At 35.3% G+C, this 16,461-nt stretch overlaps 1 protein-coding gene across 2 annotated transcripts in view; it reads left to right on the plus strand.

Moving 5' to 3' along the window:
• The window catches only part of MKLN1 (muskelin 1), a 214,106-nt gene that overhangs the window by 173,284 nt on the left and 24,361 nt on the right, over positions 1-16,461 (plus strand). For both annotated transcript variants that reach the window (XM_007076283.3, XM_042972575.1), the window contains exons 13-15: positions 7,175-7,322; positions 11,187-11,301; positions 12,464-12,603. In XM_007076283.3, the coding sequence (XP_007076345.1) occupies positions 7,175-7,322; positions 11,187-11,301; positions 12,464-12,603 (403 nt within the window). The remainder of the gene's footprint in view (positions 1-7,174; positions 7,323-11,186; positions 11,302-12,463; positions 12,604-16,461) is intronic.

Consider the following 16,461-nt stretch of genomic DNA (forward strand, 5'->3'; position numbering starts at 1 on the left):
AGGTATATTTGCCTCGGAAAGTTTGCTATAGGAAGACCCATATTGGAAACCAATTTGGAAGCAAGACTCAGAAATAAATTGAGATGTTGAAAGTATGTGATAAGTGATGATCAAATTTTCTTGAGAAAATTGTTGCCAGAAGAAAAACACTACAACCAAAATTCTAAACAATGAAACTAAAATGAGGGAAGGGGAAATGGGCCACCATATATAATTAAAGTATTGTAGTTGGACTTATAGGTAAGAAAATATTCTCCATTAAATCTTCATCATTCCAAATGTCTTATTCAAGGCTCAGGATCTAATGGATCTTTATTTTCTTTCAAGCTTCCTTTTGCTTTCCTGTGTCATCTGTCACTGCCACTGTATCTTATATCCTATGTCATTCTTTTTCCTGGATTCCTTTTTTGTTTTGTTTTGTTGGAATAGCTCCTCAAATAATTTTTCATGTGCAGTCATTGGTATAAATTTTCATATTTCTGCTGATCCAAAAATTCTTTTATTTCACCCTCATTGTTGGAAATAGAATTTAATTCCGTCTTTTTATGCCTCAGAATTTTAAGTTATTATTTCATTGTATTCTAGCGTTCATTGTTTTGGGATTTTTTTTTTTTTTTTTTTTTTTTTTTTTTAGCGTTCATTGTTACAGATAAAAAGTCTAGGGGCGCCTGGGTGGCTTGGTCGGTTAAGTGTCCGACTTCGGCTCAGGTCATGATCTCACGGTCCGTGAGTTCGAGCCCCGCGTCAGGCTCTGTGCTGACCACTCAGAGCCTGGAGCCTGTTTCAGATACTGTGTCTCCCTCTCTCTCTGCCCCTCCCCTGTTCATGCTCTGTCTCTCTCTGTCTCATAAATAAACGTTAAAAAAAAATTTTTTTTTTTTTAAAAAGTCTAATGTTAGTTTGATTCTTATTCTTTCATAGGTAATAGCCTGCTTTTTCCCCCTGTCTGGAAGCTTTTAGAACTTTTATTCCTATAGTTCTAAAGTTTCTTTAGGAGATCTCTCTCAATTTCTCCCAGTATCCAAAAATAGCATTCTTATGAAAACTTTGGTAAGCCAAAATGGCATAAAGCAAAGAAGCAATTACCATTTATTTATAAAGAAAACGTTTTCCATCTTCCCAGATTCCGTAAAAAACCCTCTCTCAGGCTTTTCTGGTACGTTAGGACACATCTTGCTAACTGATGCACAAGATAAATTGAGATAAAGCACAGAGCTCACACACACAGTTCACAGCTCTGGCTACTTGATGCTGAGATGCTGAGTCTGATTCCTGGGGAGGTGCTGGGCCGGGCCACTCTCACTGCAGGGTGCTCGCTGCCTCTACGAGGGCTTACTGCACAACAGGCCCTGAATGCTATTTTTGCCCTTTACCTTTTTTTTCATAAAACTGAAAATCCTCCTCAGATCTCTTTCAGTTAGCAAAATCAAGTCCTAATATAGATCTTTCATATAAGCAAAGTGGCCTAATGTAAACTTTGGAAAAGCAGGGAGTACCTATATATAAAGTCTTTTTTTGCAAAATATGCTTAGCACCCAGGGCTCTTTCAGACGGGACTCCCACTTGTTCCATTCAGGGAAATTTTCTATAATTATTTTTTTCTTCTATCTGATTTCTCCACTCCAAGAGTTCTTCTCAGACAGATTTCTTACTTCATTGGTTTTATCCTCTGTGTCCCTTAACTTTTCTATCATAATTTCTGTATCTTTTGCTGTACTTGTATCATTTTTATCCTGTGACCACTGACTTTCTTTATAACTATGCACATTGTTTTTCATTTTGTCATCTGATTTTTTTTTGTCAGTTTTACTTTTTTTTCATCAGTTTTACTTTTTAATATTATATTTTCTATTCCTCTTTATGGAACTTATTGTTTTACACATGTAATTTTCTTTTATTCTTTACAAAGATAATGAGCTTGGGGTTTGTTTTTTTTTTTTAAGTTTCTGTGATTTATTTTTCCCATTCTGTATGTTTATCTAGGCTCCTATCTTTGTTGAAATTTTTCTCATATGTCTTCTAATTCCTGTCTAAACATTAAAATTTATGAATAAAGGACTACATCTGTTAAAGAAAGATAAGTGATAGTGACTTCCTGTGCAGTATATAGGCGTATTTCCCCACGGGCTTCTCCCTTACATAAGACACTGACCAGGGATTTTGTATAAGTGCATGGCACATACTGTCTACCAGGCTTTCTTCCCTAGTATCTGTGTTGGGAGTTACTTTAGGCTCTGCTCTCATTCTCATTTAGGCCCTTGTGTCCTTAGTACGCTCCCCACAGGGATGTCCTCTTCACAGCCTATTTGTGCTTTTGTATTTGATGACTTACTTATTTGGAAGTTTTCCATCTTTTACCTCTGGTGAGTAGGCTCTTTTTTTCTTGGCTGTGAGAGCCTCAAAATTTCTTATCTCTTGATGACATACTTTCTTCTTTTCTAGTGCTATTTTTCTTTCTTTTTGCCAGAATATCCTTCCTGCCAATTTTGTGGGGTGATGGGGAAGAAGGATAACATAGTGTTTAGTTTACTATTTGAAACCAAAAGGCCCAAACTTTAGATATCGTAAGCAGCTTCTGTTAGTGAAAATCTGAGTCTAAAATGCTTACTAGTGCCACGCTGTAATTCTTATATATTTCTTTAATAAGAATATGTGAAATTTCCATTTAAAATAAAAAATAAGGTTTTTTTTCCTGTTTACAAAAGTAACAGATGTGGAGTATTACAGAAAGTGACATTTTTAATAGTTTCTTCAAGAAATCTAGAGTGCTTTTGAAGATGGATATGGAAAACTTTATTATTTTTTGTTGTTGAAATGTTTTTGAATTGTTATTGCATGTGGAATGGAGTAGAAGTAAGAATTAAGCTTAAGTGCAATTTGTAAAATTTAGGCAAAAGGCCGTTAACATAGATATATTTAGTGTAAGTTTCAATTAATCCCCTGATTGTTAGGAACTAACTCCTCAGGTACAAGTTTCCATTTTTATTTTTTAGGGGAAAAGTCAAAAATACTTTAATTCAGCTAAAGTAATGCCTAGTTTCAGTTTTGTAACTTCATGCCAGCAAAATGTTTTGAAAAAAAATTTTTTAGTGCCAATACACCATCTCTTGGAACCTGAATTCCTTTTCCATCTAAATAATAACATTCCAGATATTAATGTAAAATTTTCCTCATGACAGATATGGGAGGATATGTGAGAATTTTTCACATTGCTAAAATTCCCCAATATTTATACCCAGATATATGTTTTTTATATTTTGGTTTGGGTTTTTCTTTTTCCTTATAACTATAAAAGCAGTGTATATTGGAAAAATACATAGTATATAATGACAGTAAAAGTGTTCTAACTGTGCCTCCATAACTATTATTTATAGTTTGATGTATGTTCTTCCATTTTTTCTAATTATCAACATTTTATATATAAACATTTTTCCTTATCTTTAGTATGTAATAAAAATTATATTTGTAAACGTCTGTAAAGATTAATAGAAATTTTGCCTTTGAATATTCCTAGAATGCAATATTTGGAAACCTCCAAGAAAATTCAGTGAAACATTTTTACTCATACTTTTCACACATTTCTGCTTCAAGCTTGGTCTCTGTTGTGTCAGTCCAGAGGACTTTTGTGCTTAGGACATAGTATTTACCCTCCTTGTGCTGATGACACCCATTTCGTGGAAGTAATGCTTCTCTATCAGTATTTCCTTATTTCCTTCTTCCAGTCCACTCCTATTATAATCATAACAACTTCCTAATTGATCCATGTATCTCAGGAGTCTGTCTGTGCTACACGTAAGAACTAATTTAATATTACTGAAAGTGCCCATAGTATTACTGCTCTCACCCTCCAGAGTCTGATCTTAACAGAAATCTCAACTTTGAAGAGACCCAGTACATTATCTAGCTCTACTTTGAAATTTTGGATAACAAAACTGAGGTCTAAAAAAGCTTCTTGCAAGGGAGTACCTGACTGGCTTCATCGGAAGAGCATGCGACTCTTGATCTCGAGGGTCGTGAGTTCAAGCCCCAGGTTAGGTATAAAGATTACTAAAAAACAAACAAACAAACAAACAAAAAAACCTTGATAAAATAATTTAAAAGTTTCTTGCATGAAATCACTTAGTTAATTGAGGAAGGTAAACTAAAACAAGATTTTCTACTTCTATTTTATTTCCAATGCTTATTCGTATTTAAGTTCCTAGATTGGCCTTCAAAAACCTATGGAACACACAGATCTGATTTCTGTATTATAAATAGTCAAAACTTAGATTGTGATGATGATTTTACAGTGAATATTTTAAATGAGTGAATTGTATGGTATATGAATTATCTCTGTAAAGCTGTTTAAAAGTCAGTAACAGATTTGAATGTATAACTGGGAGGTAAAACAACATTATGAAGAGTGAAAAGCATAGTGGATGTGGAAAATAAAAGAAATGGGGAAATACATAGTTTCTAGTATGCTTTGTAATCAAAGTAATATTTTGTAATACCTTACAGCATAGATTTTATAAGTGTGATATCCTTGAGTATTGAAAACCTGCCCAATGCTTCTTTTTTTTTTTTTTTTTTTTTTTAAAGGTTTGTTTATTTTTGAGAGAGACAGAGACAGAACGCGAGTGGTTTGGGGCAAGAGAGAGGGAGGCACAGAATCCGACGCAGGCTCCAGGCTCTGAGCTGTCAGCACAGAGCCCAATGCGGGGTTTGAACTCACCCGACTTAAGTTGGGCACTCAACCAACTAAGCCACCCAGGCACCCCCCCCCACTGCTTCTATTTTTAAGAAACAATCCTTGTCCTTTTTCTCTTCTGCTCCTAAGCTGCTTCTAGGCAAATTGTGACGATCTAGAAAGAGAAGCATATAAAATTTGGTCTTAGCATTCTTCATCTTCTCACATACTTCTTCCTCCAACCCAATACTCCTTTCTTTCCCTCTCTTTGGTGATTCCACTCCCATTTTGTAAAATTCAAAATTTCTTTCCCTCTCCACTGATTTCCATTCCACCCCAAAATACCAATTTTCTCGGTAGGCTCTTACTTAAGTGGATTATTGGATTAATTTATAAGTCATACATTTCTGAAATTTGTATTTTAGGAGATTATAGAACAGGGGTCAGCACACTTCTAATATGAAGAGCCAGATGTGAATATTTTCAGTTTTGTAGGCCTTACACTGTTGCTGCAGGTATTCAACCTTGCTATTACAGGGTGAAAATAGCCACAGATAAAATGTAAATGAATGGATGAGACCTGATTTGACCCTAGGCAGGCTAGATCAAGCCATAGTTTGCCAGCCCATCTTAGAGAATTCTGAATTTAAAGGCTGAGTATTAAGATGAAATGGGATGGAGAAATTTAAATACAATAAATTTAGGCAGTTACATCCTTTCCTTTTACCACTAATAAAAGTGTTGTCATTTCTTTACTATTTATTCTTCCAAGGTTATCTGAGAAATAGGGTAGAACGTTGGCACTTTTGAAAGTTTACCAAACCTCATTAAAAAAATACCAGACTTTACATACCCACTAGAGACTATTGGCATGAGGATTGAGATTATTATTCAGATTAGGTTGATGTGCATGTGTGTATAAATATAAACGTAATTGTGTATGGACGGATGCAAATTATGTGTTGTGTAGTGTGAGTCTGTATTATTTTAGTATATATACTATGGACTGCATTTGGATAGTCTCTAAGATATTCCAAACAAATTTATTAAAGAGGAATATGAAAGGAGACATGAATTTCAGTACATGAGGCAAAAATAAATGCTGGATTATTTGGCCCTGCTAAAGTAGATAAAGACAAATGAAGATCAATGTGGCTAACATCTCTTGCCATAATATTCTTGATTGATTGAAATATTTTACTTCAGAGGCACCCTTGTGGCTCAGTCGGTAGACTGTCTGACTTGATTTCAGCTCAGGTCATGGTCTTACAGTTTGTTGGGTTTGAGCCCCATGTTGGGCTCTGCTAACAGCGTTGGAGACTCTCTCTACCCCCTTTCTCTCTCTCTTACAAAAATAAGTAAACATTTTTTTAAAAAAAGAAATATTTTACTTCAGTCTAATATTTACTTTGTGTTTTGAGCATATGATGATTGTTCATGTATAAAGGGAATGTAGTGTTGAAACAATGACATTGTTTTAGATTCAAGGCAATTATGTCATGATCCATAAAATTACATTTCAACTAATATTTCCATATAACAATGGTGAGAAAAATTTGCATTTGCTGTGTCAGTGTTTTGCAAATTACTGGATAATGCAGAATAACAATCACTCATTTAATAGATTTCTTAGAAAAATAAAACATTGGGGCGCCTGGGCGGCTCAGTCAGTTTGGCGTCTGCCTTCAGCTCCAGTCATGATCTTGCGGTCCATGAGTTCAAGTCACGTGTTGGGCTCTGTGCTGATAGCGCAGAGCCTGGAGCCTGCTTCTGATTCTGCCTTTCCCTCTCTCTCTACTCCTCCCTTGCTCACGCTCTGTGCCTCTCTGTCTCTCAAAAATAAACATTAAAAAAGAAAAGAAAAAACATTATTAACTCTGGTCAGTTTGAGCCACTCAGGAAAATAAAATGGCGTATTATCGCCCAAAATGTTTTATTTTTACTTGGAAATTATGTCATTTCATTGTATGTCATGAACAGATATTTTAAATGACTCTGACCTTATTAAACAAACCTGCATTTTACTTCCTGTCAGATTTGTGTTTTTCCAGGTCAACATTTGAATATTTTACCTTTACTATTAAGTTAGAACTGATCCAGATAATAAATCAGTTAACTAACACATTGACCTTTCTTCCCTCAATAAAAATGATTACATAGTATACCGCTTTCTACCTCTTCCCTCCTTGTAACTCCTTCCGGATAGTTAGCATTCGTTTATTCTTTCAACAAATAGTTGGGTAACTGTTATGTGCCAGGCACTGTTATAAGCATTGGGAACAGAATAGTGAGCCAAACTACCTCTGCCCTCATACAGCTTATATTCTAGAGTTAGAAGAAAACAATAAGCAATTGTTTATTGTTTGATATAAAAGTTCTATAGTATGTTAGAAGATCAGTGCTGTGGACAGAAGCAGAGCAGAGTCACAAGGGATTAATCTTGTATATAGTAGTTCTACTCTTAACACAAATGTTGTCCTCTTATTTCCTCTTTTCAATTTATAGTTCCAATGACAGGATTCACACAGAGAGCAACCATTGATCCCGAACTGAATGAAATACATGTCTTATCTGGACTCAGCAAAGACAAGGAGAAGAGGGAGGAGAATGTCAGAAATTCATTCTGGATTTATGACATTGTGAGGAATAGTTGGTAAGGAGCTCTTGTCTGTGTTGCAATCCCAATGTAATATTTGTTTGAGGTTGTTGGTTTATTCAAAAGAAGAGGAATATGGAAGGCTTATGTCAATTTGTGATGTCTTGCATTTAAATGTCAGTGCAGGCACACCTCATTTTATTGCACTTGGCAGATATTGCAGTTTTTACAAGTTGAAGGTTTGTGGCAGCTTTGTGTCGAGCATGTTGACATTTTTCTAGCAGTGTTGGCACACTTTGTGTTTCTTTGTCACATTTTGGTGATTCTCAGAATATTTCAAACCCTTTCATGACTGTTGTATTTGTCATGGTCATCTGTGATCAGTGATCTTTGATGTTACCTTTGTAATTGTTTTGGGGCACCATGAGCTGCACACATAATGAGATGGCAAACATAATTGATAAATGTGTGTGTTCTGACTATTCCACCGACCAGCTGTTCCCTCACCTCTCTCACTTTCCTTGGCTCTCCTGATTCCCCGAGATATAACAATATTGAAATTAGGCCAGTTGATACCCCTACAAAGGCTTCTAATTGTTTGAGTCAAGGGAAGAAAGGTAGGCCTCTTATGCCGAACAGCCAGGTTGTGAATGCGGAGGAAATGTTCTTGGGAGAAATTAAAAGTGTGCCTCTGGTGAACACATGAATGATGAGAAAGCAAAACACCTGATGGAGAAAGTTTTAGTGGTTTGAATAGAAGATCAGACCAGCCACAATATTCCCTTAAGCCAGTGCCTGCTCCAGAGCAAGGCCCTGATTCTCTTCAATTCTGTGAAGGCTAAGAGGTGAGGAAGCTACAGAAGGAAAGTATGAAACTAGCAGAGGTTGGCTCCTGAGGTTTAACATAAGAAGCCATCTCCATAACCTAAAAGCACAAGGTGAGGCAGCAGGTGCTGATGTAGAAGCTCTAGCAAGTTATCTAGCAAGATCTAGCTATGATCATTAACAAAGTTGGCTACACTGAACAGATTTTCATTGTAGATGAAACAGCCTTCTACTGGAGGAAGATGCCATCGAGGACTTTCATAGCTAGAGAGGAGAAGTCAGTGCGTGGCTTCAAAGTTCAAAGGGACAGGCTGACTGTCTTGTTAGGGGCTAATGCAGTTGATGACTTTAACTTGAAGACCATGCTCCTTTACCAGTCTCAAAATTCTAGGGCCCTTAAGAATTATACTGAATCTGCTGTGCCTGTGCTCTGCAAATGGAACAACAAAGCCCAGAACACAGCACATCTGTTTATAACATAATTCACTGAATATTTTAAGCCAACTGTTGAGACCTACTGCTCAAAAAAAAAGATTCCTTTCATTCTAGATGCCATGAAGAGCATTCAGATTCGTGGAAAGAGGTCAAAATACCAACATGAATGGGAATTTGGAAGAAGTTGATTCCAACCTTCCTGGATGACTTTGAGGGGTTCAAGACTTCAGTGGAGGAAGTAACTGCAGATGTGGTAGAAATAGCAAGAGAACTAGAATTAGAAGTGGGACCTGAAGATACGACTGCATTGCTGCAATCTCTCATGATAAAGTGGTTTCTTGAGAAGGAATCTACTCCTGAAACAGATGCCGTGAAGATTGTTGAAATGACAACAAAGGATTTACAGTTATTGCATAAACTTAGTTAATATAGCAGTGGCAGGGTTTGAGAGGATTTACTCCAATTTTGAAAGAAGTTCTAATAGGTAAAATGTTAAACAGCATCATATGCTACAAATAAATCATTCATGAAGAGGAATCAGTTGATGCAGCCAATTTCATTACACTTGAACCTTTACCAGCACGAGGATTCAACCCACACACAGTTGGAAATCTGTGTATAACTTGACTTCCTAAAAACCCAACATCTGTGGCACTTAGGTGGCTCAGTTCCTTAAGGTTCCGACTCTTGATCTCAGCTCAGGTCTTGATCTTAGGGTCATGAGTTCAGACTCTGCATTGGGCTCCATGCTGGGTATGAAACCTACTTAAAACAAAACAATCCCAGGAAAAACCCAACTACTAATAGCCTACTATTGACCAGAAACCTTATCAATAACATAAATTGGTAACAAAAAAAGTTGATTCACACATATTTTGTATGTTTTATATATTATTTACCATATTCTTACAATAAGGTAAGATAAAGAAAATAGTAAGAAAACCATGAGAAAAGAGAAAATATATTTACCATACTGTATTGTAAAAACTCTGCATTGTAGTGGATCCACATAGTTCAAACCAATACTCTTCAAAGGTCAGCTGTATTATCTTATTTTAAGAAATTGCCACAGCTCCCCCATCCTTAAGTAACCACCACTCTTATCAGTTAACAGCCATCAATACTGAGGCAAGCCCCTCCACCAGCAAAAAAAAAAAAATTATGACTTGTTAAAAGCTCAGAAGATGGTTAGCCTTTTTTAGCAATCATGTAGTTTTTGATTCAGGTATATGCATAGTTTTTTTTGACATATTGCTGTTGCACGCTTAACAGACTACCTTATGGTATAAAAATAACTTTTATATGCATTGAGAAGCAAAAGAATTCCTTTGAATCACTTAACTACAATATTTGCTTTATTGTGGTGGTCTGAGGGTGCCTGGTGGCTCAGTTGGTTGAGTGTCTGACTCTTGATTTCAGCTCAGGTCATGAGCTCACAGTTCGTGAGATTGAGCCCATGTCAGGCTCTGTGCTGACAGTGTGGAGCCTGCTTGGGATTCTCTCTGTATCTCTGCCCCTCCCTCATTCGCACTCACACATCTGTGCTTGCTCGCTCTCTCTCAAAATAAATAAACAAACATTTGTATAAAAAAATATTGTGGTGGTCTGGAACCAAACCCACAATATCTCTGAGGCATGCCTGTATTGGGTAAAGAAGTCAATATTGGTGCCTGTGTTTACAGTGATGTTCAGTGAATGGATTTTACCTCTGAATTTTTCGGTTAGTAGATGATTCCTGGTCCAGAAATCAAGAGAATTATATTTTAGTCTAGAATTTGCTACCAAGTAGATGTGTGAACATGAGAAAAATGGTTTTTTTCATGTTTCCAGGTGGTCTTAGTTTTGGTAAAGGGAGTGATTTCAGTAGAGCAGGGTAGGGGGTATTATTTAGTGTTTTCAAACCGGGACGTTTTTGTTATAGAGCATCTGCACGTTTTGCTTCAGAAAACACTGGCCTAGAGAATCCTGTTCTAATATTCTGTGATTACTGCATAAGTGGATATTTTACAAACACAGGCGCTTCAGAGAACTACCTGCCCAGAGCAACTAAGGAAATTACTCTTTTCTTTTTTTAAGAAATTTTTTAAAATTATTTTTGAGAGAGAGGGAGAGCACAAGTGGAGGAGGGGCAGAGAGAGAAAGGGAAAGAATCCCAAACAGACTCCATGCTGTCAATGCAGAGCTCGATATGGGGCTTAATCCCATGACCTGATCCCATGACCTGAGCCAAGACCCAGAGTTAGACGCTTAGCCTAGTAAACCACTGATGCACCCTAGAATTTATTATTTTCTAAGTAGAACATTTATATTAAGCAGTAAAACTGAAAGAAATCTGTGAGTTTTTCATTGTGAATAAATAGATGGGATTATCTTCTCTTTCAGACTTTGGTTTGAGCTTTCATATATGCTGTTTGTGTTTCATAACATGAAGTAGGTTGTTCTTAAGTGAGGTTTTGGATCGACACTAAACATAAGAACTTCATTCTAACAAATTCACATTATTGTATGAGAATGACCAGAACTTTTAAGATTTGATGTGAACAAATTTATAAATTTTTTGTTGGTAATTAGACGTCCAGTTAATTTGCTTGCTAAGTATATAAACATTATGTATGTTGCTATTTTTTTAGGATAGAATGCCTTAAAAGTGCTGTCTTACAGGTCTTGCGTCTATAAGAACGATCAAGCTGCAAAAGATAATCCAAGTAAAAGTCTTCAGGAGGAAGAGCCATGTCCAAGATTTGCCCATCAGCTTGTATATGATGAGTTACATAAGGTACCCTAACTGCATCGGCCTGTAAACTTTCCAAGACTTATAAACTGAAAGAATCCCAAAATAGGTTTCTTACTATTTTTAAGTGTATTTGAATAAAAAGTTATAATACATAGCAGACATCCATAGAATATGTAGCAGACATTCAATATCATTTCTCCCTAAACCCCTTAATAGAATAAACACTTTCCATAGTCCAAAATTCCTGGCACTTACTGTTTGCTTTGTAGCTGCATAGATCAGATTCATAGTATAACCTATTATTTCTGCACTACGAACACCCAAGTAAAAGATGTACAGTTTTTAGCATTAGGATACCTTGTCCCATGATATGAAAAAGTATATGTAACTTCTGACTTAGATTTTCCCATTGTGTACGAAGTCTTTTCTCTCTTTTTTCCCCTATGAGTGATGTGTCTTTTCAATTGGCCTCATGAAAACAGTCTTGCATTCTGAAGTTTTAGAGTCACTAAATGTTCAGAGTGGTTTCTTTAGACTATGTCTCCCTTTAACTTTACATGTAGTTCAGTGAATGTTTTCAAAATTTCAGGAACTGCTTTAACACTTTGTATAAGTACAGAATACCACTAAAATTATAATAGTGAAATCATTATTGTACTCCTTTTTCATTTCCTTTTTTTGGTATTGAATAATATAATATTTTAAAAAGTATCACCAATTATATACATCATTTAATATTTGGCAGTAAGCCTAAAAAAATTAAGATGCTCAAATTTAAAAAGTTTCTAGTTACTCTTGACCTTCAGTGATTCAACATGTGTGTCAGAGTTTTATTAAACATCTTGTTTGTTATTATGACCAGCACTTGTTTAAATTAATAATCCCCGTATTTATTGCCCTAAATAAACTCTGTATCTTGGATTAGCTTCTTACTGTCATTGCTTTTGTTTCAGGTCTTCCATTGTCAGTATAATTGTGGTAATACAACTCATTTTAACATAAAATGCAGAGTATTTAAGGAAGTAGCCATAGTATTTTAAAGTAAAATGGGAACAAGAAAAATCAAAAGAAACATTTGGTAGAAATGCAGTAATGTTTTACTACTGTTACACACTGCTACCGAAGTGAAGAAATTTTATTAGGACTTCCGTAGCTTCTTGAGTATGCTTGCATCTTAAAATGTGGCTTGTTTTGTTTATTATAGGTTCACTATTTATTTGGTGGGAATCCAGGAAAATCTTGCTCCCCAAAGATGAGATTAGATGACTTCTGGTCACTGAAGTTATGTAGGCCTTCAAAAGATTACTTACTGAGGCACTGCAAGTACCTGATAAGAAAACACAGGTATAAAAATAATTCACTGAAAACTTTTATTTAATATTATCAGCTACTGTTGGTATTATTTAAATTTTGAAGATATGACTTTGTCTCTGGAAATTTAGTAATATGACAGTGTACGTACTGTGAAGATCATGACTTTTATAACTACCCTGTTGTTTTCCTTATTTTTGCTTTCCTCTTTCAAAGGAAGATACAAAGTGAAAATATGTACTGATGCTAAAATTTTCTAAATATAGAACAAGGAAATTTTGAAACTGTTAAATGGAAGAAATTTCTGTGAAGGTGATGAGCCTAACCTTCCAGTAACTACTCACGGCCTAATCACTACAAATCACATCAGTTCTAGATTCTTGCTGTATGCCTGGCCTGTTGATAGCTTTCTTAACAGTGGATGTGATGGTATGGTTGACTAAATGCTATCTAATCTGATGTTTCACAATACAACTTCAAATATGATTGTGATTTTACGTCAATTATCTTTGCCATTTAATTGTAAAATCATGTCATCAAACATTTTCATATATATCTCCTGGTCATGTTTGCTTTTTACTAGTGAGTGATAAGCTACTGAAAAATGTAGAAAAGCATGTGTGTCCTTTTGGTTATTGATAGTGTTCTGTGGTAATAAAAATTTATAGTTTGGAAAGAGTTTAGACTTTGATGATAATAGCTACTGTTTATTGAGCAATTTTTGTGTGCTAGATCTTGTATATTATTCCTATAATAAGGTAATTGAATAAGTTCTGTTATTATCACTATTTTGCAAAAGAAAAAATGAGGTGTTTTTAAATGGGTTATATAATTCATCTAGGATCACTCAGCCATAAGTGACACAGCCAGGTTGTGATCCTGACTATTGTAACTCCAGAGTTCATCACCTTACTGCCACTGTGACTACCACACGTGCATACACAGATGTCTTTGTGTATACTTATATACACAGACACGTTCAGATGTCTGTTATATATAATGCATTTATGTTTTGTATAGAATATAAGTAGGCATAAATTATTAGACTGTTTTCCTTTATCATATCATGTTTACTTACTGTTCCTTTCTCTGCTTTCCCAAGTTGTGCTTGAGAGGAAAATTAGTAACAGAGCTAGGTATTCTGTTACTTTGGCATTACTGTGAATAAATAGTGTATTTCCTATAGAATCTACAGGAGAAAGGGTCTGAATCTTCACATTGGCTGGATGACAAGAGATAAATTCTGTTTTATTAATAAGATTTAATGAGGCACTGTCAACTAATGTTTACAGTGCTAAAATGTTATTCCTTAATATTTTACTTAATGTTAAAGTTAAGTTTTTATAAGGATGAGACAAATTTGGGGAAATTATAGTGTTCTTTTTCTACTTCATATATAACAACTGGTAATTGGAATATTAAGTTAAGCTCTTTTTAAAAAATTTCCTGACCAAAAGCCCATTAGAAATTAAAGGAGATTTTTTTTTTAATGTTTATTTTTGAGAGAGAGAGAGAGAGAGAGAGAGGTGTGTGAGCTAGTGGGGGAGAGGCAGAGAGAGAGGGAAACAGAGGACATGAAGCAGGTCATCAGTTCTACCAATACACTGACAGCAGAGAGCCTGATGTGGGACTCGAACTCATTAGCTGCAAGCTCATGACCTGAGCCAAAGTCAGACATTTAACCAACTAAGCCACCCAGGTGCCCCTAGATTAAAGGAGATTTTTTAGTACTATATGTAAAGAATTGGAACTCACTTTATAACCACTTTCCTCTGGCTTTTAATTGAAAAAAATTAATCCATGGTTAATTAAAAAAAAAAAAGTCCCCTTACCTTTCAAAATAATTGAATCATCATCCCATTATTGAGGAAAAAACAACTTACTGTTTTGTAAGTTTTATATTTGCACACATAGATTCTTGTTTTGTTTAGCTGAAAAACAGGAATCATATTGCTTTGAATCTGATTTCTTTTAATGAATGATATATTACAAATATCACCATCTTAATACAAATTATGATTATAATGACTGCAATAGTGTTCTATTTTATGTGTAATTTACTTAATTAGTCTACTTGGATGAAATGTTTAGATTATTTCCAGCTTATTTGCTATTATAAGTAATACTGTATTTAATATTTTTATATTCTTCCATCTGTACCCCTATCTAAAAATTCTGTAGGATATTCGTAGAATTGATGAATTATCAGTTGCCCTCCAGAAAGTTAATTTTCATTCCTTCCAGAAATAAGTAGGGTTATTCATTTTCTCACAGCCAAGCCATTTTAAGAAGTATTATTATTTTCTTAATCTTTGACAGTTGTTTTTCTCTTTTGAAAATATATCAGTTGGGGGTGCCTGGGTGGCTCAGTCTGTTGAGCATCCGACTCTTGATTTCAGCTCAGGTCATGATCTCACAGTTTGTAGGTTCTAGCCCCATGTCAGTCTCTATACTGACAATGTGGAGCCTGCTTGGGACTCTCTTTCTCCCTCTCTCTCTGCCCCTCCCCAACTCATGCTCTCTATCAAAATAAATAAACATTTAAAAAAAAAAGAAAATGTATCAGTGGACAGACTAAATGACAATTTGTGGGAATCTGAAATATTACCTATTATGGCATGTTTTAAATTTTAATAAAGCACAAACATCATTGTTAGTGGCTTACGCTGCTAAAAAGGCATAAAAGTAAGGAATGCAAGTGGATAATGAATAAAAGAATAACTGGTAACAAATCATTTAAAACTTTAAATATAGGATAAAAGACTCAAATTTTCTGAATATGAAAATGGTTCATAAATAGTAACTGAAGCTGAGAAGCAACAAGTTTGTGTGACTGAACAAAGAGGCAGCCTTTGAAATTTTCTACATGGGAAAAGGAGTATGCTAGCCCATCTCAGAAGGAAACCAGAAAAGCCAGAAAAGGAGAATTTAAGAATATTTAAAGACCCCCCCCATCCATTTATATAGATTATTTTCAATTAGAATAGTAATAGTAGCATAAAAATGTGGAGCACAGTATTCTTTTTTTCTGATTGTGAGACTTTTTGACATTAGTGCTGGGAGCTAATGTTTTATATTGGAAAAAGTACTAGAGCTGAACCTGGGATTGATGTTCAAGCCTTGTAACTTAATCTTTCTGGAGATCACTTTGCTTATGTATAAAATGACCAAAGCATTCACCTAAGGGTCTTTATAAACATCAGTGAAACTTTATTTATTTAAGAAAGTTAACTGAGCACTTACAGTGTGCTAGACATCGTCCTAGGCTCTGTGGATATGTCAGTGAAGAAAACAAACAAAAATTCCTGCCCCAAGTTTCTATTTTAGGAAGGAAGACAGGTAATAAACATAATAAGAAATTTATGTTAATAAGTATAATATGAACTAAAACAGGTTAAGAACTATTTTGTACAGATGATTTTTAAATAAGAATATTAGGATAGACCTCACTGCAAAGGTGACATTTGACTAGTGACCTGAAGAACAGGAGGGAATGAATCATGTAGATATTTGAGAAGAAGAGTGTTCCAGATAGGTAATAGACAAGCCTCTAGGGTTAAAAATATGCCTGGATTATTTGAGGAATAAATTGAGGAAGACAGTGTGGTGGAAGTAGAATGAGTAGGGCGATTGTGGGAGGAGATGAGGTCAGAGTGATAAGAAGGGGACAGCTGGTGAAGAGTCTTTGGCTTTTACCCTGAGTGAAAGGAAAAGCATTGAAAGATTTTATGTAGAGGAATAATAACACACTCAGTCTTCTTTTAATAAAACCATTCTGGGTTTTCTTCCAAAAGAACTGAGTAAAAGGTTATGGCTGTTTTCACTCAGATGAGGAATTCTTCGGAAACAACAGGTTCGTGTGTTGGGAAAGATGAGTTCAGTTTCGTGCGC

Source organism: Panthera tigris, chromosome A2 (genome assembly GCF_018350195.1).
Source record: "Panthera tigris isolate Pti1 chromosome A2, P.tigris_Pti1_mat1.1, whole genome shotgun sequence".
NCBI classification, from domain to species: domain Eukaryota; kingdom Metazoa; phylum Chordata; class Mammalia; order Carnivora; family Felidae; genus Panthera; species Panthera tigris.